The sequence below is a fragment of the Callionymus lyra genome, chromosome 1 (genome assembly GCF_982586985.1).
Source record: "Callionymus lyra chromosome 1, fCalLyr1.hap1.1, whole genome shotgun sequence".
Classification (NCBI taxonomy): Eukaryota; Metazoa; Chordata; class Actinopteri; order Syngnathiformes; family Callionymidae; genus Callionymus; species Callionymus lyra.
In genome coordinates this window covers 27,012,155-27,032,938 of record NC_141818.1, presented here as the reverse complement: position 1 = coordinate 27,032,938, position 20,784 = coordinate 27,012,155, and the positions used below count along the sequence as shown (strand labels likewise).

Genomic DNA, 20,784 nt, shown 5'->3' with positions numbered 1-20,784 from the left:
TCAGGCTTTTCCTTGATTTTCTGGAACTCCTGTTGTGTTATCAGTTTTATATTGCCCTTTAAAATATATAATTTATTGAGTATTGTTTTGATTGTTTAAGCGCTTTGTGACCCTGGTCTAGAAAAGCGCTATACAAATAAGAATTACTTACTTACTTACTTCTTTCTTTTGTCAGGAAGGTGCAGAAATCCTTGAATGTTTGTTTTTTTCAAACTTGATTGAATTAAGGGTCTTAAAATGAATCAAACACGTGATTTTATACCTGCAACAGAGATTTTTGCCAACATCATAGTGCAGCATTGTTGTGGTTTAAAGCAGATCCACTGTCGATAAATTGAGCTCAATGATTGCTGCTGTGGTTCTGTTGGCACGAGGAGTTGCCTAGCGCGGCTGTTAATGCATTCACAGCCTCTGAGCCAGTGGTGACACTTAAGCAGCTCAGTAATTGACAGAAACATCTTCTCACACATCTTCTTTATGAACCAAGCTGATCGCTGAGACTTCTTATCTGACGCCACGCCCAGAGCCAACTCACCACCAAGAATGTTGGAGTAGATCAGGGCCTTCAGAGAATTTGAGGGTTAAATTTAACATTTCAAATATTGATTCTCTGACTTTTTCAGTTTCAGTTTATTTATTTATGTTGTTTTTATTTAATTGTGTTCTAAAATATTCAATTGCATAATTCCTATATTAAAAAGTTACATTTTTATATAGATTTTAATCAATCATTTCTTCATTGAAAGGTTAAATTTGCTGTTTAAACAATGGAATTCAACAATTTCTAAATTGTATTTTTATATATGTATATATTTCAATTTGAATTTAATTCAATATATTCAAAATTAATGCGTTTTTCGTACAGTCTACTTGATATTATAATTCCAATAATTCAAAAAAATATTTTTCAAACTTCAATATTTTTTATTTCATAGCCTTTTATTTCAATGTAAAAATTGTAGTGCTACACACTACTGTTTAGAAATCTTTAGAGTCTTGATAAATTGACACGCCGGTGCTTCTACTTTGTCACGTGATTCTTTGGCGTCACGTACACACACAGACACACACGTGCTGTTTTGGTCTTGTCGGGTGGCACTAGAATACCATGTTTGTAAATCAATTTAAAAGGCTCCAACAATTGGAATACGAATATCAAAATCTGTGTTAAAAGAAAATCTATATAATTATTTTCAATATTGAAATAAAATTATTTAAAAAAAAACATTTACATAATAAACGCATATGGAACTATTCACTCAGCCAATCCCATGCCTCATGCTGAGCCTCAGCTCTCCCTCCATCCCTCTTTCTTTACGCTGGATTAGGGTGCATTACAGGCAAGTCGATGCTAATCACGTTTGTCCAGAGACGGGGCGATCATTGTGCGATCAGTAATTACACACACTCATATTAGCCCACTCAGAGAGATGCCCTGGCACATTTTAATCTGTATTATCTCTTCCCATCACACAGATGGTTTGTGCAGCTACGCAATGCCACCAAGGCAGATTATTAAAATGACAGTTTATCTCTTTGTTTCCTGTAGTTATCGCCAAACAAAAGCTTAATCTGCTGTCGGACAGAAACTTTCATGAGCTGCAACAGCCGCTAGAGAAGACAATTGTCTGATGTTGTTATAAAGCCACATAGCCTAATATCAGTAAAACAATAACATAATGGTATAATAAGATAATTGTATAGTAACACAATAAAAGAACACAGTGACACAATAATGCAACAACACAATAACATAAAAAAGAACAATAATAACATAGTAGTATGGTACTTAATAACATAACAGTATAGTAACATAATAACATAGTACAATAATAACAGGGTAGTATAGTAATATAATAACATATCATTATTGTGACATATTAACCTAGTAAAGTGATGACATGATATCAGTAAAACAATAACATAATAACATAATAGTATAATAACATAATAAGAGAAAGACAGTGACACAATAATGCAACAACAATTACAAAACATAGTACAATAGTAACATGGTAGTATAGTAACATAATAACATAGTACAATAATAACAGGGTAGTATAGTAACATAATAACATATCATCATTGTGACATATTAACCTAGTAATGTGATGACATAATATCAGTAAAACAATAACATAATAACATAATAGTATAATAACATAATAACAGAAAGACAGTGAGACAATAATGCAACAACAATAACAAACCATAGTACACTAGTAACATAACAGTATATTAACATAATAACATAGTACAATAATAACAGGGTAGTATAGTAACATAATAATATATTATCATTGTGACATAATGACCTAGTAACGTGATGACATAATATCAGTAAAACAATAACATAATGGTATAATAAGATAATAGTATATAAAAAGACAACATCTACTCCACCACTACAAATGTTTATATCCTTGTTCCAGCTAATAAACCAAGGTGGGAAAAGCCACATTTGGCCATCAGGGGACACTTAACACACACAAACGCCTTGAAGAAAGGTACATGGAAAGAGATGTCAGTGGATCACGTGAGGGTGTTGGATTACTAATTCGAACCATTAGAGGTGCATTTCGTCTGAAAGCTGTGAGTATGTTTGAGCCGACCTGCCGGAGGTGTGAAGATATCCTCACTTCTGGCTGACTGGCTGACTCAGAAGAACCATTTTCATCCTGTGATTAGATTTAAGTGGCTATATTTCTTCTACGAAACCCAGTTGTCCTCTGTGCGAGTGGACCAGTGTCCTCATCAGTCTAAAAGCACAGTGTGAGTCATCCGCACAGACTCTGAGTCAGCCTTGATCTGTTATAGACGCTCACCTCAGTGATGAATAATGAAAAGAGAAGTTGCATGTAAATGTCTCATGTGACGTTCAACGTTGTGGACAATGGCCATATGGATAAATGATGGTCCATGTCGTGCAAACACACACTAGTGAAGCATATGGGCAGCAGCACTGAAGCAACTTTTGTCTGGTAACGAGACACCTAATGCAGCCGGCGACTTTTAAAGAAGAAAACAGACTATAGAGTTTCAGGATGGCGTGTGGATCAACTTGTGCGTGAGCAAGCACTCTTCTACAAGAGGATAGAAACTGAGTCAGAATCAAAAGCATTATCATTGACAGCCTCGTGAGTCAATGATTTGGGATGGATCCAGTTTAGGGGGGTTGGTGAGAAGATGAACCATCATTAATATCCTCATTGTGTTTCTCTTTCAAAACAATGACGGCTATAGTTTTTTTGAAACTGCATCCCAGAGGCTATTCAAAGAAGCTGTTACTGCATTTCCAAATATCTTAATAACATAGTAACACAGTCACACTTACTTACTTACAATAATGCAACAACATAATAACATAACATAGTACAATAATAACAGGTTAGTATAGTAACATAATAACATATCATCATTGTGACATATTGACCTAGTAATGTGATGACATAATATCAGTAAAACAATAACATAATAACATAATGGTATAATAACATAATAGTATAGTAACACAATAACAGAAACACAGTGACACAATAATGCAACAACACAATAACATAAAATAGAACAATAATAACATAGTAGTATGGTACTTAATAACATAACAGTATAGTAACATAATAACATAGTAACAAAATAACAGGGTAGTATAGTTACATAATAACATATTATCACTGTGACATATTAACCTAGTAAAGTGATGACATAATATCAGTAAAACAATAACATAATAACATAATAGTATAATAACATAATAACAGAAAGACAGTGACACAATAATGCAACAACAATAACAAATCATAGTACAATAGTAACATGGTAGTATAGTAACATAATAGCATAGTATAATAATAACAGGGTAGTATAGTTACATAATAACATATCATCATTGTGACATATTAACCTAGTAACGTGATGACATAATATTAGTAAAACAATAACATAATAACATAATAGTATAATAACATAATAGTATAGCATAAAAAATAACATAATAACATCACAGTGACACAATAATGCAACAACACAATAAAATAGAACAATAATAACATAGTAGTATGGTACTTAATAACATAACAGTATCGTAACATAAAAACATAGTACAATAATAACAGGGTAGTATAGTCACATAATAACATATCATCATTGTGACATATTGACCTAGTAACATGATGACATAATATCGGTAAAACAATAACATAATAGTATAATAACATAATAGTATAGTAACACAATAAAAGAACACAGTGACACAATAATGCAACAACAATAACAATAAAATAACATAAAACAATAATAACATAGTAGTATGGTACTTTATAACTAGCAGTATAGTAACATAATAACATAGTAACATAATAATACAGCAACACGGTAGCACAATAGCATAGTACAATAATACCATAATAGTAAAATAACATAGTAACATAAAACCATAGTAACATACTAACATAATAACATAGTAAGTAAGTAATTATGTAACATAATGATACAATTACTTAATAACATTAGATACCCACATGTCACACATCGGTGATCCAGCACTCCAGAGGGTTGGATCCACCACTTGACTTGTGTAAGTGGTCCTATTCATGAAGATCCCGCCAGGAGGACCGTAATCCCTCCCTTGTTCGAGATAAATACATGACGTTATCTTTTTATCATAGGCAGCAACAGCCTCTTATGTTCTTCCAATTATGTTTCATGTGCAGATGTGTTAAGTAGCCACAAAGCAATGTTTTGAGGTCGAGAATAAATCATGTGCTCGAGAACAATATACTAGTGTTGTGATATATTTCAATAAGAACAGTGTGTTCAAAAGCATACACAGAGCCAAGCACACAATATTCTGGATGGGAGGTTCGTGCTTCATTCCACCAACATGTCATTATTGTGATCGAAGAGTGACTTAGGAGACGTGTGTTGAGGATGTCGAGTCGCATCTCGGCTCAGGAGGAGAGTAAATTAAATCTATTTGAACGATTGACACTTACCACAGGTATAGGGCAATGTACATTTCAGTGTAATCATATGTGATATTTAATGGCGTAGATCAAATCTCATAATTCCAACTCCAAGTACGACGTGACAAGGAACAGTGCTGAGGTGTGCTGCAGCTGAAGTCATGGAAAACTGCCTGACCACCATCCAAGAAAACGCTGACTGATAAGACCAGCTGACAGACCGTCAGATACAACTACGGTCAAGTTGCGAAGACAGGACAGCGAGGAGATTCAAGCCGCAGCAAGATTCAGAAAATCCACAAAGAAAGCGCCATCGTGTAACATTGTGTAAAAATTGTATTTACTTTTAATGTATTTCACTAACACCACATATCATGAAATAAGTTTAAAAACGTTGTGATCAATATTTGTGTTTCAATGAAAGAACAACAAAGATCCTCTTTTGGGTTTGCTCTTTTGGAAATGAGAAGTTTTATTCTGTGTGTGATACTGCTCATGTGTGGCGTGAAACAAGAGGAAGTATTGTGCGTCGTTTGTCCTGCAGGACTATTGTAATAAAGTATGCAAGGAGAAGTCAAAACAATTTTGTCCAAACAGTTCCGACTGCTGTTGTTGTCTTCACATTTATTTATTTATTTTTAACTTAAGATTACTACAATATATTTGGCCACACTTCTTTGTGCTTCTTGTGTATGACCGATATGATATATTCACACCAGTCCAACATGAAGCTGATTGACACCTCAGATATGTTTTCTTCTTTTTTTTTCGGCCCACAGAAAAAGAAAAAAAAATTACTCCTTCAGCATCTTCTTCCTGAAAATTGGAGTCGCTCATGTACTTTTTCTTCCAGTAACAACCGACTCAGCAGTGTGGCATCACTCCAGCCAATGCGGAACAGACAGGAGTGGCAGAGAGCCAGCAGGAGGAGGAGGAGGAGGATGGGAGGATGGGAGGAGGAGTGAGGAGGACTTGAAGGAATAGGAGGAGAAAAGTGGAGGAGGAGGAGGACAGGACAAGGTAACTGTCTCTTTAATTCAGGGGGGAGTCGAGCCTTCAGGATCACCAGGATTTGTTGATGCGCGCACAAGTGTGGAGGGTCTGCTCTCTGAAGGATGTCTCCAGCCTCCCTGGAGTAGAACCAGCAACCGCAGCCATGACAAGCCTCTGGGGGCTTCTTCTTATTCTGCTGCCACTCACAGGTAAGAAGAACCTCTCACTTCTGATGACACAGTCAACGTCTGCTCCTCACTGAACTAGTTAGTTCTGAACTGAGACATGAACCTGTTCGGTGTGAACGCCCGTCCACTTGTGCTATGACGTCACACTTTTGAGCCGTTTGAGAGCGCAACACACATCAACTGATCTGTAGGTATGTGCGTGCGTGCGTGTGTGTGTACTTTTTGGTGAGCTAACCGAAAGCAACGAGCACCTGGAAAGGTTCAGTTCCCACATGACCAACAGAAAATCGTCAAAAAGAAAGTGAATAACACACCAAAGAAAGAGAGTCTTAAACAGTTATTTATTTTGACCGTATTAATATTATTTATAATTCATTTTGTTTTGGCTAACCAAAATAATATAGGTAAACTATGTTACTTTTCTAAATGTCCATGTATGAATAATATCTCTAAAAAATATTGTATTAGTGAGTTCGTATTTAGGCTATTTTGTCATAATATTACTGCACAGTTGTTTTAATGTTTAATTAACATTCCCAAGGAGCATATTGAATTCAAACTCTCCCTTTCCCGATGATGGACTTAAACTAAATTATGAGGAAAATTATTTAATTATGTTACATAGATTAAAAAAAACAACAATGTTACCTTATATTTGAATAATTGATACAATATGTAGTGAGTTGTAGGAAGTTTACTCAATCTTGAAAGTACTTGTTCGGTCATAGTAAGGCAAAGTAAGCAGTTGATTCAGTTTAAGTTTATGGTAATATCATTTAAGAAATGTTAGAAATATCACTAGTTACAGCTAAATCTTGTTCTTGTAGTGCGAGCTGTTCAATTGAAAGATACACATATTTGCTCACACACCCACAAAAACACACACTTGTAACGTTGCATTTATTTGCATCACCTCGTTTTATCTTCCCCTGCACGGCTGGAGGGCATAACAGTCACATGAAGATCCCACACTGAACAAATGCTCAGCACGTGGGAGGGCTAGTCTTTCGCGAGAGAGAAGTAGAAATTCTTTGGCCGATCTAATATGGATTGTAGCTTCTTACATGCATGATTACTCAGCGGGTAAACAGTTCATAATTATTGATCGTGCCATTGAGTCATGGTGGTGAGATAAGCATTCTGTCTATGGGCTTCAATCATTTGTCTATTTGTGTTCTTGTGGCTCCTCTTCTAATCTACTGCATTCAAATCCATATTTATCATTATACTTATATGATTTGAAACTATGGTCTTCAAAACTATGCACACAGTCTTAGTAAATCTACCTCAACCTTCAGGTCAGCCCCCTGTCCCGGTCAAGACGATCCAGGAAAATATACTCCCAAGAATCTTGAATCAAACTGACGCTGCACTGCTTTTAAAGAAAGACACTGGACAAACTATGGCAGCAGTAGAGTTACAACAATGAGCTCTGCTTGAGTTTTTTTTTTTTTTTTTATGGAGGTGTTTGAGAGGCCCTTAAATATGTGTTAAACATTATCTTACAAGGATCCAAGATCCCCAAACTGGACACGCAAAGTGTTAAGAGGGTCATTAGGTGCAGATCATGTGGGGTTTCTGGTCAAGCTGCTGTGGAGAAGAAGAAGTATAAATTATCAATGACCCCGGCAACATAATTGTTGCGGCACTGGAACAACAGTTTTTCCTCGACCCCATCATCAGTCTCCCCATGCTTTCTCATTCTTTGCAACTCAATGACTTTCGTGATTTCTTAAATGGAAGACAACACTCTTTGGAAGAAAGTCTTTGGTTTCCTCTTTGGTCAGACTGACCACAAGTGCAAGAGAAACACTGACGACTTTAAAAGGGATTGGTCGAGGCTGCCTGATACCTACTTTAAGTTGGATCTGATAAACCCTTTCAATGAAATATATTTTCTTCCAGTTTGGTGCAAACCACTTATTAGTCCCAGCGCGACTCACATAGTAATTCCCAGAAGAGGGAAGCTGGAGCTGCGTTGCCATGAAAACCAAACATCGCCCGGCGTAGCGTCCAGGGTGAGATGGATGCGGGAGAAGTCTCGCAGACTGGAGGGAGAAATGGAAGAAGGCCGAGTGGCTGTCATCAGGGTTTCATCAGCTCAAGCCTCCCACATGGGCCGTTACCTGTGTATGAACAACAACACCATGGAACACAGCTCCATATACGTCTACGTGAAAGGTTGGTGCTGCATGAAGACAACAGTTAAATAGAAAATAAACTGATCTTCTTCCTCCTCAGACCCACTGAGTGCTTTTCAGCGCACCATGGTGAATGTCATCTTGGTCCGTGAAGGGGAGAATTGCACAATCCCTTGTCTCGTAACCGACCCGGAGGTCACAATGCTGACTTTGAAGACCTGCGACGGAACACCTTTTCCACCTGGCATGACGTACCAGAGCGACCTGGAGCGAGGTGTCATCATCAGCAATGCCATAAAGGAATATGACGGGTGTTACGTGTGCGTCGGCCAACTGGGAAAAGGCAATCTAGTCACATCTAGTCAGTACACGGTGGATGTGAGACTTGGTAAGACAATATATGTTTTTTTTAGCTCATAAAGAATTCCATTCGCTTCTATCTCTTTGACGGAAACAAATTCATTTTCAAAATATTATTTTATTAACTCTAAATACAACTTTCTATAGTTCTTTATTGAGGACTTTTTTCTTATTGTGAATGGTCATTCCCCTCAAAATAATTTAGTGAACATTGATATTTGACATACATTTTTAATGCAAGGTTTTTAAACATTTTCATTACACAGTTATTATTTTACTTTTTTACTTGTGTACGTTTTTTCCGTAATTTTTTATACTCGTTGCTCGTCACACTCACGCTAACTTTAATGTGGCACGTTATGCTTATTGAAAAAAGCTTTTAAACGGATAATAGGTGCCAAAAAAAAACAAGTTAAGAAGTTTAATTCATTAAAAACCCTTTTTAGTGATTGGTCAAAGTCGGAGGCAGATATGCAAAAGTACTAATGTTGATTTATAACGAGTACAGCAGCTAAAGGGTACAAAGTGTATATATATTACTGTACACACATGTTGTTGCAACGGACAGTTGTAACAGAGCATGGAAGTTGTGTTTGGGGAAAAACAGAAAAGACAGGATTAACCCTCAAGACTCACATTAACTGAATGTCAACATTGACTCACCAAATAAATACTGTGTTTGGGGAAAATATTTTTGTGTGTGTCAATAAACACAGTGAAAACAGTTACAATGTACAAACATACTGTTTGACTGTTGAATGTTGTTTTACAGGATTCACTCATTCATTTTCTGCCCCTTATTACCTTTTTGGGGTTGCGGGGGGGTTGGGGGGGGGTCAGTCACAAAGACATACAACCATTGACACACTCATATCCACGCACCCTTATCTAAGTTCCCAATCAACCTCTGTATGTTTTTGGACTGTGGGAGGCAATCGGAGTACCCAGAGTTTCTATCAACAATCAACAAGGGAGCAATATAAGTAGATCTTAAAGAGTAAAAAGAAGAAGTTCAAGTAAAAAAGTTAGTCTTTAGTCTCCGTTTAAAATGAAATGAACCTGTCTGATTACAAAGAAACTTAATTTACATTCATCTCACCATATACAAGAATAGATACAAACTGTTTGAGCTTTATTAAGTAATGTTTATGTCATTTAAGTTTTGGACTAAATCAAACAAGAGGAGTGTTTGTGGATTTACCTAATGGATAATAACTTCCAATGATCTCTGCCTGATGATGATATACAAGATAATAGATAACAAACTATTAAAAGTTGATCATGTCTCCATCAAGTCCCAGTCACAGCTCCAGTCATCTCGCTCTCCCTAAAGGGCTCCGTGATATTGAAGAAAGGAGAGAAGCTTGAGTTGACGTGCAGCTCCACCAACGTCAACCCAGACTTCGGCGTCAAGTGGGAGTATCCCTCCGCCTCGGTACGACAACAGCGAGAGGGATTTCAATGAAAAATGTGTGTCACTCAAAATCTTCTTTGCCTTGTAATTCATACCACCTCCTGCAGCATCCAGAAGAATCTCAGACCTCACACATCCTCTCTGGGTCTCGGGTGTACCAGCGGACCGCAACGCTACTCATCAGATCTGTAACACAAAGAGACTCAGGAATCTACGGATGCTCGGCTCAGAACGAAAGAGGGTCGAGTGCCGCACTGCTGCAGCTGGACGTCTATGGTGAGTCAGCTGAGATACCTGGATGAGAAATGACACACGTAAACACATGTCACACAACATTAACACATAAAACAAAAACACACTGTAGACAAAAAATCATGTAGACACATAAACACATCATCACAGACACACATGATCACGCATGGCACACTTGAACACATGAACACGGACATGTAACACACATACACACATGCAAACATGAACACATAAACAAACAAAAGACAAACACACGTACATGGAACACATAAACACATGGCAAACATGACACGCATAAATATATGACACACAAGAAGACCTTCAAATACATGACACAAGTGGCAAACACAAACACATGGAACACATGGACATATGGCACACATAGACACACAAAAACATGGTTATTCAAACACACAACACAAATGAAGACTTGCCACACAAACACATGGAAAACGTAAACATACAGACACGTGAACTAATGACACACAAACAGGCATGACAGATGTTCAAAACACAAATATTGATCTCATTTGTTTAAATGTTCTGACACCATCTTGGAATGATACAACTGGAACAATATTGACTCATGAAAACCTTGAACGCATCAGTTAATGTTAACTTTGATCTGGCGAAGACAACGTCACAGTGACATGTCACATGTCTTTTGAAGACCAGGGATTCATCTCTATAGTGGGCAGCCAGAGCCCGGTGCATGCAGTGGTCAAAGAGGGGGATAGTCTGAGCCTCAGAGTCCAGTGGGACTCATACCCGGCTCCCAGCTCCTTGTTCTGGTCCTACAACGGCCGGAGGCTCCTCAACACTACCGAACATGTGATCATCGTGCACCGCCACAGATACAGGTTCGAAGACCAAGCTTACAAAAATGCCTTCTCTCAAATGATGACACAGCATTTGTTCCGATCAGGTACGTGAGCGTGCTGCGACTGGTGAGGGTCGTTGGATCCGAGGAAGGCACCTACAAGTTCTCCGCCAGTCATGAAGATGCGTCCGTCAGCCATTCCTTTCACGTGTCTGTCAATGGTGAGCTTGTTTGTGATTGAAGGGAGACATTTTTGAGCGGGAGCCGTATGTTGAAACTGTATCTTTTATTTTTATATTTGTCTTTTAAAGTCAAACCATCCATCATCGCCAAGGAAGGGCCCATTGAAGGACAGGTGCGCTGTGTGGCCGCAGGGTTCCCCGTGCCTAAGATCAGCTGGTTCTTCTGTGATGTACCGCACTCTAGGTTTGTTTGGTTCTTCTTCATGTCCAACTACCAAACTGGTGACATTAGCAATTAGATAAACTAAAAAGTAAACCACTTGAAACCATTACGTTTCCTCAAGGGCCACATTATATACGTATAAAAATAAAGAAGGGAATAAACGGATCTTGACATCATGATGATTGATTTTAATAAATAATAAAAAGGACATTAAAACATATGTTTAAGATATTATTTAATTGAATATTCAGATCTATGAAATAAGGAAATCTTTCATATTTAACATTTTAGTGAAAAACATGAGGTGTAGTTATTCCATGGCATCAAAAAAGAAAGCCATATTATTATCTTTTTTAAATGACTAAAATTAACAAACAAAGGAAAAACTTGAAACAAAGATTTTAAAAGGGGTTAAATAATAAAATTGTTAGCCATCATAAAAATGTATCCCTGATCTGTGACCTCATGAGGGCCGTGAAAGGGCCACATGTGGCCCCTGGGTCTTCACTTCACATTAAGGTTGAAAAAAACAATTGAAAAGTAAACAGGACATGCGTGATAGAATAAACTCAAGTTGGAAAAATAAAGAATTATTAGTGTGTATATAACATTTTGTATGAACCCCTGCAGGTGCTCCCGCCTCCCTAACGCTACTCAATGGGAAACGCCAGACGTCGCCATGGTGACCGAGTCTCAGTTTGGGAGGGGTGAGATCGAGAGCCGGCTGAACATCAGCAAGGAACACTCACACTACAACACACTGGAGTGTGTGGCTTCTACTGAAGGCGACGAAGACTACACACTTTTCTCCATAACTGGTACACACACACACAAACTTGTCACACACGCGGTAACTAGGTTCAGAATGATTACGATTAGCGTTTGCTGACGACGCAGCCCAGGATTACAGCGAGACTTTACTAATCCATGACACACAGCAACACCACTGCAGCAGCTGCACAGGAAGTGTCTTTGGACGGGAGTGTCTTTGGATGAGAAGAAGTTCACATGTAAAACTGTCCTGATATGACGAGGCGTGTATAATGCCACACATTGAACGTGCTAGTATTAATATTCCATTGACAGTGATCAACTGTATTCTCTCATGATATAATATGTATAATTGTAACTTATTTACTCAGAATAGTTGAAGCAGGAAGGAGGTACAAGCTGTTATTATAAAATAGGGTCTATGTTTTTCTTATTTTTGGCCTGTTTTGTTGTGTTTAAAATCAATAATTTGGATCTGATATATACATAAATATATATATATATATATATATATATATATAATTATTGTTTTTAACAGTTCAGGTTTTTGACAACATACAATGTAATATCTCTATTCTCTAAATATATAAATAATGCCTAAACAAAAAATAAAAAACAAGATGTAGTATTCTATTTTTCAATAATTAGTTTGTTTAGGAACTCCTCCTCTCATGCTGTTTTTTTCAAATAAACCATTGGACATGCATGTTAAATAATTTAGTGATCGACTGGGCGGCAAAGAGTCACAGGAGCTGTGCAGTTTGATTTCAGGTCCCAGTTCAATTCAATTAAATTTTATTTAAAGTGTCATATCAGCTTCTCAACAATGAGTGGATCACAGCGTGGAGGAAAAAGACGGTAAGAGAGTTCATGCTAGTCATGCTAACACACCAACTGCCATTCTATTCACATTCACTCTGGTGATGGCAAAACCATTACACACACTACGAAGCTGGTAGCCATTATCCGATGACTCAATGCAAATGTTTCTGCCGCTAACACTTGTGTGTTTGTGTTTCAGAACGAGTCGTTCCTCACAAACTCTTCACACCTGTTCTAATTGCCACGGTAACCATCGGCGTCCTGCTCCTCGTCTTCGTCGTCGTGCTGCTCTACAAGTACACCCGGGTGAGAGTCAATCATGGAAGTTGAATCTTTAAATCCAGTGATGCCAGAAGTATGTTACCATTCATTTTGTATCCCTATTCCGCTCCCGCCGACAGAAACCAAAATTCCAAATCCAATGGAAGGTCATCGACAGTATCCATGGCAACAACTACATCTACATTGACCCCACCCAGCTTCCCTATGACCCCAAATGGGAGTTCTCCCGACAGAAACTACGCTTGGGTGAGAATGTTCTGCTGACATCACCTTCTTATGAAAAAGCTTGTCTTAAGATGGACAAACTAAAAGTGTTCCATGGCAACAGGAAAGACGCTCGGCGCGGGAGCCTTCGGAAAGGTGGTGAGAGCTACAGCGTATGGAATGTGTTCCGCCGACACCGTTACGACCGTTGCTGTGAAGATGCTCAAACGTAAGCGTGTGTTTAGTCACGTGTTCTTGTGATATGAGATCAATATGAACGAATTCTCGTCGCAGCCAACGCTCACTCCACGGAGAAGGAGGCGCTGATGTCGGAGCTGAAGGTCCTCAGTTACCTCGGGAACCACGTGAACATCGTGAATCTGCTGGGAGCGTGCACGGTGGGAGGTGAGTGTTGGAGCGTGTGATCAAGAAGACGTGACATACTCGGATGCAACACAATTTGTCAGGACGGTCGATCAATAGCCGAGGCGTGTTCCGTCAGCCGAGCTGACAATAAACTTAATAGAGTAGTCGCACCATCTCCCGAGCAAACATTGACACAGAATTTAATCAAACTATTTGACTTCTCATGTCGCTTCCAGGGCTCCAGAAAACAAATATAACGCTTCTGAACTGAACCTGTTTAATTGTCTTGTTTTAAAGTTCGGGCTCATAACTGTTATAATAGTTCCAACCTAAAGATAAACAGAAGAACTGACTTTGTGCCTCATATCATATTTTTTTTACTGACTGTATTTTGGCTTTTAAATGTCCTTCTCTGCTCTCTGCCAGGCCCACTTCTGGTCATCGCTGAATACTGTTGCTATGGCGACCTCCTCAACTTCCTGCGCAGAAAAAGGGCCTGCTTCCTCAACTCTGGGATGGAGGGTGGTTACTATCATAATGTGTCCAATGGAGTAGAAAACTCAGGGTGTGTTAGTGTGTCTTAATAGTTGGGTGTCAAAATGAGTGTGTTTGAGATGTTGTTTATGAGCAGGAAAGAAGTGGCCGCTCACGGATACACTCCAATGAAATCTTCTGAGAAAGGCAGATCTTCTCCGTCAGGTAGTCTCCTGGATGTATGTAAGAACCACATGGATCAGCTAATGCTGCTGCTACCCTTGCACTAGATGACCGTGTTGAGGAGCTGTCTGTGGACGCTGAAGATCTTCTCAGCTTCTCCTTCCAGGTGGCCAAAGGAATGGAGTACATCACTTCCAAAAATGTGAGACCATCGCCCGTTAAATATTCAGTCATGATTATTTTCTTTATCGTTTACTATTAACACTTTTTACATAATTTTACATGAATATAACATTCAGTATTGTATTAATCAAAAATCATAATTGTTTGGTTAATTGAAAACCAATTATATATAGATTTTTTTCAAGCATTAAAGTATTTTACAAACATTGCATTTAAAAGGCTTTGTATAAAGAATATTGAACTTAGGTAATGTTTTCTTTTTAATTATTGCAGTTAGAGTGTCAAACTATATGTGTATAAATAATTAATTTTCAATTGATTTAATTGTATTTAATTATCTAACTTTAATTTAAAGAATTATTCAATGCTTCTAAGCCACAGCCTTCATAAAATTCTAACTAGTATTCTGATGCCACTGATATACCTCCATAGTTGCCCTCAAACGCAACTGTTTTCTTTTAACCTTTTTGGCCCCTTTTTTGATCGACCCCTGCTTGCTGATGTAGTTAACTGTCAATCATGTCCGAAATATGTTTTTCCTAATCGTATCTCAAGGTTTGATTTTGTCAGTTGGCTCTTTTCAGTAACCTGGAGTGACTGTTTGAGGGTGCACACCCCACCCTCACTGAATAACCAGCTCTTATGTCAACACCGCTGATGGTCTGTGCATGTGTGTGCACGTGTGCAGTGTATTCACAGGGATCTCGCTGCAAGAAACGTACTGTTGACACACGGCAGGGTCGCAAAGATTTGCGACTTCGGATTGGCACGGGACATCACCACGGATTCCAGCTACGTTCTGAGAGGCAACGTGAGTCCGCCGTACACCTTTTATTTTATCGATCTTCTGTTCACTGCCACAGTTGTCTGACGCTCAATCACTCCTGCCTGCAGGGATGACATCAGAAGCTACACAGGCCTCTTTTTTCTTTCTATGTTTTTTTATTTACAATTCATTAAAACCATGTTGAGCAACTGCTTTCACAAAGATGTTAACGTTCTAAAAAAGTTGCCAGATAATGTTCTTTTGTATTTAAAGGGCAGTGTGTGTTATTTTTCATCAAACTTCTTCAGGTTTTGATGTCGGCAATAAAACGGCAAATAATGACTTCGATGGGGTTTTGTAACGTTTAATTTGACAATTTGTCTTAACAAGAAGGAGCTGTCTCGCCTGCAGTTGATTCAGAACTCTGCAGCGAGAATTCTAACCTGCTCAAGTAGAAGAACTCACATTTCTCCGATCCTTAAAACTCTTCACTGGCTTCCAGTTTCTTTCAGGATCAACTTTAAAATTCTGGTTCTTACTTTCAGAGCTATTCATGGTCAGACCTTACATCACTGATCTGATCCAGCCTTACACCCCAGCTCGGGCTCTGAGGTCTGTGGATCAGAATCTACTGATGGTTCCTCGCACACGGTTCAGGACCAGAGGAAGAGAAATCCTTCCAGACTGTTGCTCCTAAGCTTTGGAACGATCTTCCTCTCTCTCGTGTTTGATGATCTACTGACTCCTTCAAGAAACATCTTAAGACGTTTCTATTTGTTCAGGCTTTGTGACCCTGGTCTGGAAAAGCGCTATACAAATAAAAATTACTTACTTACTTACTTACTTAACTTTTGGACCAATAAAATCCGACTTCATTTTGCACACTTAAAAAAAAACACTTTAAATATATACCTTTAAAGTGTGTTGGATTATTAAATGTCACTTTATACCAGCTAGCCCTCGCAAATTCAATATGATCATAGTTGTTCATGAATTAAACAGTTAAAATGAGCTTTAATACAAACCACCACACATCTTTAGGTTTGAAGAAAAAAATTAATTTGACATTGGCGTCTAGGTGTATGTCAATAGAATGACACAAGCTTTCATTGACTCCCTGCCAGATTGTTTTGAGTTGAAGGTCCTACTCGTTCAACGCTGTGTCTGTGCGATCTGCAGGCACGTCTTCCAGTCAAGTGGATGTCTCCGGAAAGCATCTTCGATTGTGTCTACACCTTCGAAAGTGATGTGTGGTCGTACGGCATCCTTCTCTGGGAGATCTTCTCTCTAGGTACGATGTCCGGTCAGAGCCACAAAGCACCGACTGTTGTGACGCCCAAAAGAAGTGGCAGATATGTTTTCTTGGATGATTGAGAACCACTTCCCTCGTGCAGGAAACAGCCCTTACCCTGGGATGCACGTTGGACCAGCGTTCTATCGGATGATTCAGGAAGGTCAGAGGATGAGCAGGCCGCAGTTCGCTCCCAGTGACATGTACGTGTTTGTGTGATGATGTCGCCATCACCCAGCAAATGGACCCAATGGACCAGTCATGTTGCGTCATCAGACAATGATCCGAGTCTGCCCCCTGTAGGTACGACATGATGCTGTCCTGCTGGAACCAAGACCCGCTGAAAAGACCGTCTTTTAGGAAGCTGGTGGAGAAGACTGAAGCACTACTGTCAGAGAACACCCGGAATGTAAGTGGTCAACTCACCTGGCAAATATTACTGTTTCATCAAACAAAATATAAATCATTACAATATATGTATACGTCATTGGCGGCTGGTGGAAATTAATCTAGGTGGGACTCTTTTCCAGTACATTTCCCTGCATATACCATTAAAAGAATCGGACCTTAATAGTCTTAATTTAAACTATATTGATAACATGTAGAAATAAATATGTTGGAAGCTAATCATTTATATGGTCTAGAGACAGTGGCACTGAGGAAAAGGCAGGAAGCAGAGATGAAGATGTTAAGGTTCTCTTTGGGAGTGACGAAGATGGATAGGATCAGGAATGAGTCAATCAGAGGAACAGCACATGTTAGATGTTTTGGAGATAATGTCAGAGAGGAGGCCAGAGTGAGATGGTTTGGTCATGTACAGAGGAGGAACAGTGAGTATATTGGTAGAAGGATGCTGGGGTTGGAACTGCCAGGCAGGAGGTCTAGAGGAAGACCAAAGAGAAGGTTTATGGATGTAGTGAAAGAGGACATGAAGTTGGTTGGTGTGAGAGAGGGGGATACAGAGAACAGGGTTAGATGGAGGAGGATGTGGCGACCCCTGAAGGGAGCAGCAGAAAGGAAAAGAAGAAAAATGTTTATTATTGAATTTGTTTAGATACAAATGAAAACACATTTTAATTATACTGTGACATGCTTCATACAGAATTAATCAAATTATTAAAAACAAAACAAAAAAAACAAAAAAACAAGGTGTACTGTCCAGGTCCCTGAAATTATATTCAGAGATCTCCGCTACTTTCGCGGCGGTGTAGATAGACCGGATATGACGAATGACGACACAAACCAAAATTATAATGAGAACGTTGAGCAATGTAGTAAATATAGTTTATCAGTGTGAAGAATTCTACAAACATACCAACCTTCACTGTTGATGATTATTTTCAAACTAAAAAGAATGAATTATTTATAGGTATATCTATATCTATAAATATAGATATAGATATAGATATAGATATAAAGAAAAATAAATCAAAAAGGCGCTTTACAAATAATAATAATAATAATACAACCAAACCGGTGGGAGGGCGGCGCCCCAGCGACCTCTATGGGCCACTGATCTAAATAATGTCAAATTTGTGTCAGTGAAGCTCACGCTCACCTGTCAGTCTCCTCTGCTTCACTCTTTAGCATCAGATACACTCAGTGGCGGTTCTACACTGAATTACTCCCTGGGCGAGCCTCCCCCAAAGCGCCCCAAAACCAGAGGTGAAGTTTCCCCCGCGCCCCCCTTCTTTCTTCTCTCACTCACAGCTGCACCTTGTCAGCGAGCAGCTGCTGCAGGGGGCGCCAGATCGCCTAAAACCGTGTTGCAGAGGCGCATTTTAATTTTTGTTATCGGCGGCTGCCCCGTTCGCCCGTACCTAAAACCGCTACTGCGCAGACACACACTGACACATGCGCACACCAGTGACATGCACACAAACGCATAACTACACATCACAAACAAACCTATAAAATAAATAGAACAAATGCGTATGCGCACACATAAAACAAATGCGCACGCGCACACATAAAACAAATGCGCACGCGCACACATAAAACGAATGCGCACGCGCACACATAAAACTAATGCGCACGCCACACATAAAACGACACCTCATACAAAACCATGTTGCAGAGGCGCATTTTAATTTTTGTTATCAAGCGGGGGGTATGTCATGAAAAAATGCCGCTACTGGATACACTCAACTTCATCAGAGCAAATGACAGGAGAGTCGAGAATCTTTTTAAAATATGTAGTCTTAAAGTTTCAACAGGAAGTTGACGGTTCTAGTTACATTATCGACTCACTAGCGAGTGCAACTAAGATTGAATTAATTGTATATCAACTTGTCACTTTCTTCTCTCTCCAATAACAATGATGTTCTCAGGACTCCTGCTGGCCTCACAGTGTGACTTTTTAAGTGTCACTGTAAATATTCTTATGACATTCTTAGGAAAAGCTGAAAATATAAAATTAAACACAATTACATTTGAGTGGCACCGTTCTGCTCTCAAGTAGTGTGGTGCGCAAGCGAGCTCTCCACAGCTACTGCCATACTGTGTGTATGGAAGGGTCGAATTAAACATTGGTTACAAATATGACAGTAAAGTGATTTTCTAGTTGTTCAACTGGACCTGCATCTTTTTCATAAATTGTCTTGTGTTTTTTATAGGAATATCTGACTGTGAGTGCAACATCAATCTCGGTAGATCCCCAGAGGACGTCGTCACGGCGACTCAGCTCTGTCTGCAGCACCACTGCACCCACCCAACCCTTACTGCAGAGCACGGCCGACGTCTTTTTGGACTACGTCTGATGTGATCCGGAATCAAAAGCTGCAAGACTCAAGGTCAAACCCCCCGACATGCACATACTAACCATTCCGCTAACTTTGTGGCACACTCACTCAAACCTACGTCTTCGCTGGATATCGTCTTCTGCTGCCAACTATGATGTCTCATGTCTTCTTAGATGACGTTTCTGCACTTGATTCCACTGGTAACACAGTGAATGACATCACCTCAGGCAGTATGGATCATGATCCTTCATCATCAGTTCATGTTTTTTCATACCAACAACAGAGTGAAGTGACAATCAACAAGAATGAATGACGGTTCAGTGGAAACACGACATCTTTTTAATCAGAGCCCATTAAACTGCATTTTTTCAAGACTCTCTAATTTAAAGATCACCTTCTTTCATTTGCTCAAGCATAACCCTCTGTTCTGGCTTCTAAAGGGCACAACGATGATGGACCTAAGACGGCAGATGTGCCAGCATGTGAATATTTGAGCCATGATGAAGACGACTGTACCGCTGCTTCTCAAATAGATACTGTGAGCCGTCATCGATGTTCGTGTCGTGGTTTGTAAATATAGGATGAACCTTTCATGTGATGCAAACCTGTATGCAACGTTAATACAGTAGAGATGTGCCTTTAGATGTCTTTGTGCGTTCCCTTTCTTAATGGATGAGGTGAGAGCAGTGAGGAATGTTGAGATACTGTTGACTTGTAATAAAGAAATGATCAAATAAACGTTTCAATTACTTAACATCCCTGAAGATTTCTAACTTCTGAGTTTCATTGACTGATCATATTTGTGGTGCAACTATTTGTACATTTTCCCATTCTTGAGAGTAAACGTTTGTTTTACCCGTTATATATTTGATTACAAACACTTGTACAAGTCTCCGGTCGATCTTAAACTCAAAAAATAACTTTCTAATAATCATTTAGATTCATCCATGAACCTGCATGCAAGTATGTTTGCGGCCAGTGTGAGGAAAAAAAAAGAAAAGTGCATCCCATTTAATCTTGACTTCCCACAAAGCAGTGTTTCTCTCAAATTCTTTCCTGGTCACGTCAGTGTAGTGACCCATGTTGGTGCTTTTCCTCTTTAAAACTCCATCCAGACGATCACTGGCCGTCTCATTATTATTGGAAATCAATCAAACAGAGTCA

At 39.0% G+C, this 20,784-nt stretch overlaps 1 protein-coding gene and 1 pseudogene across 1 annotated transcript; one reads left to right on the top strand and one right to left on the bottom strand.

Moving 5' to 3' along the window:
- Positions 1-340: 340 nt before the first annotated feature.
- LOC148088677 (uncharacterized) lies at positions 341-4,303 on the bottom strand (annotated as a pseudogene).
- A 1,714-nt stretch (positions 4,304-6,017) lies between these two features.
- On the top strand, positions 6,018-20,350 carry kitb (KIT proto-oncogene, receptor tyrosine kinase b). Its single transcript, XM_087798571.1, has 21 exons — positions 6,018-6,166; positions 8,051-8,326; positions 8,387-8,674; positions 9,942-10,081; positions 10,168-10,336; positions 10,983-11,172; positions 11,238-11,353; positions 11,444-11,558; positions 12,168-12,355; positions 13,330-13,436; positions 13,532-13,658; positions 13,741-13,845; positions 13,911-14,021; positions 14,409-14,547; positions 14,614-14,681; positions 14,747-14,841; positions 15,511-15,633; positions 16,768-16,879; positions 16,983-17,082; positions 17,183-17,288; positions 19,495-20,350. Exons 1-21 carry the CDS (start codon positions 6,043-6,045, stop codon positions 19,636-19,638), a joined length of 2,943 nt encoding a protein of 980 aa, XP_087654697.1. The 5' UTR covers positions 6,018-6,042; the 3' UTR covers positions 19,639-20,350.
- The last annotated feature ends 434 nt before the right edge of the window (positions 20,351-20,784 follow it).

Excerpts from the sequence above, each read along its gene's own strand:
- kitb (XM_087798571.1), top strand. The coding sequence starts at position 6,043 with ATGCGCGCACAAGTGTGGAGGGTCTGCTCTCTGAAGGATGTCTCCAGC. Across the intron at positions 13,437-13,531 it reads TGCTCTACAAGTACACCCGG|AAACCAAAATTCCAAATCCA; the intron begins GTGAGAGTCAAT and ends TCCCGCCGACAG. Across the intron at positions 17,083-17,182 it reads CAGTTCGCTCCCAGTGACAT|GTACGACATGATGCTGTCCT; the intron begins GTACGTGTTTGT and ends TGCCCCCTGTAG.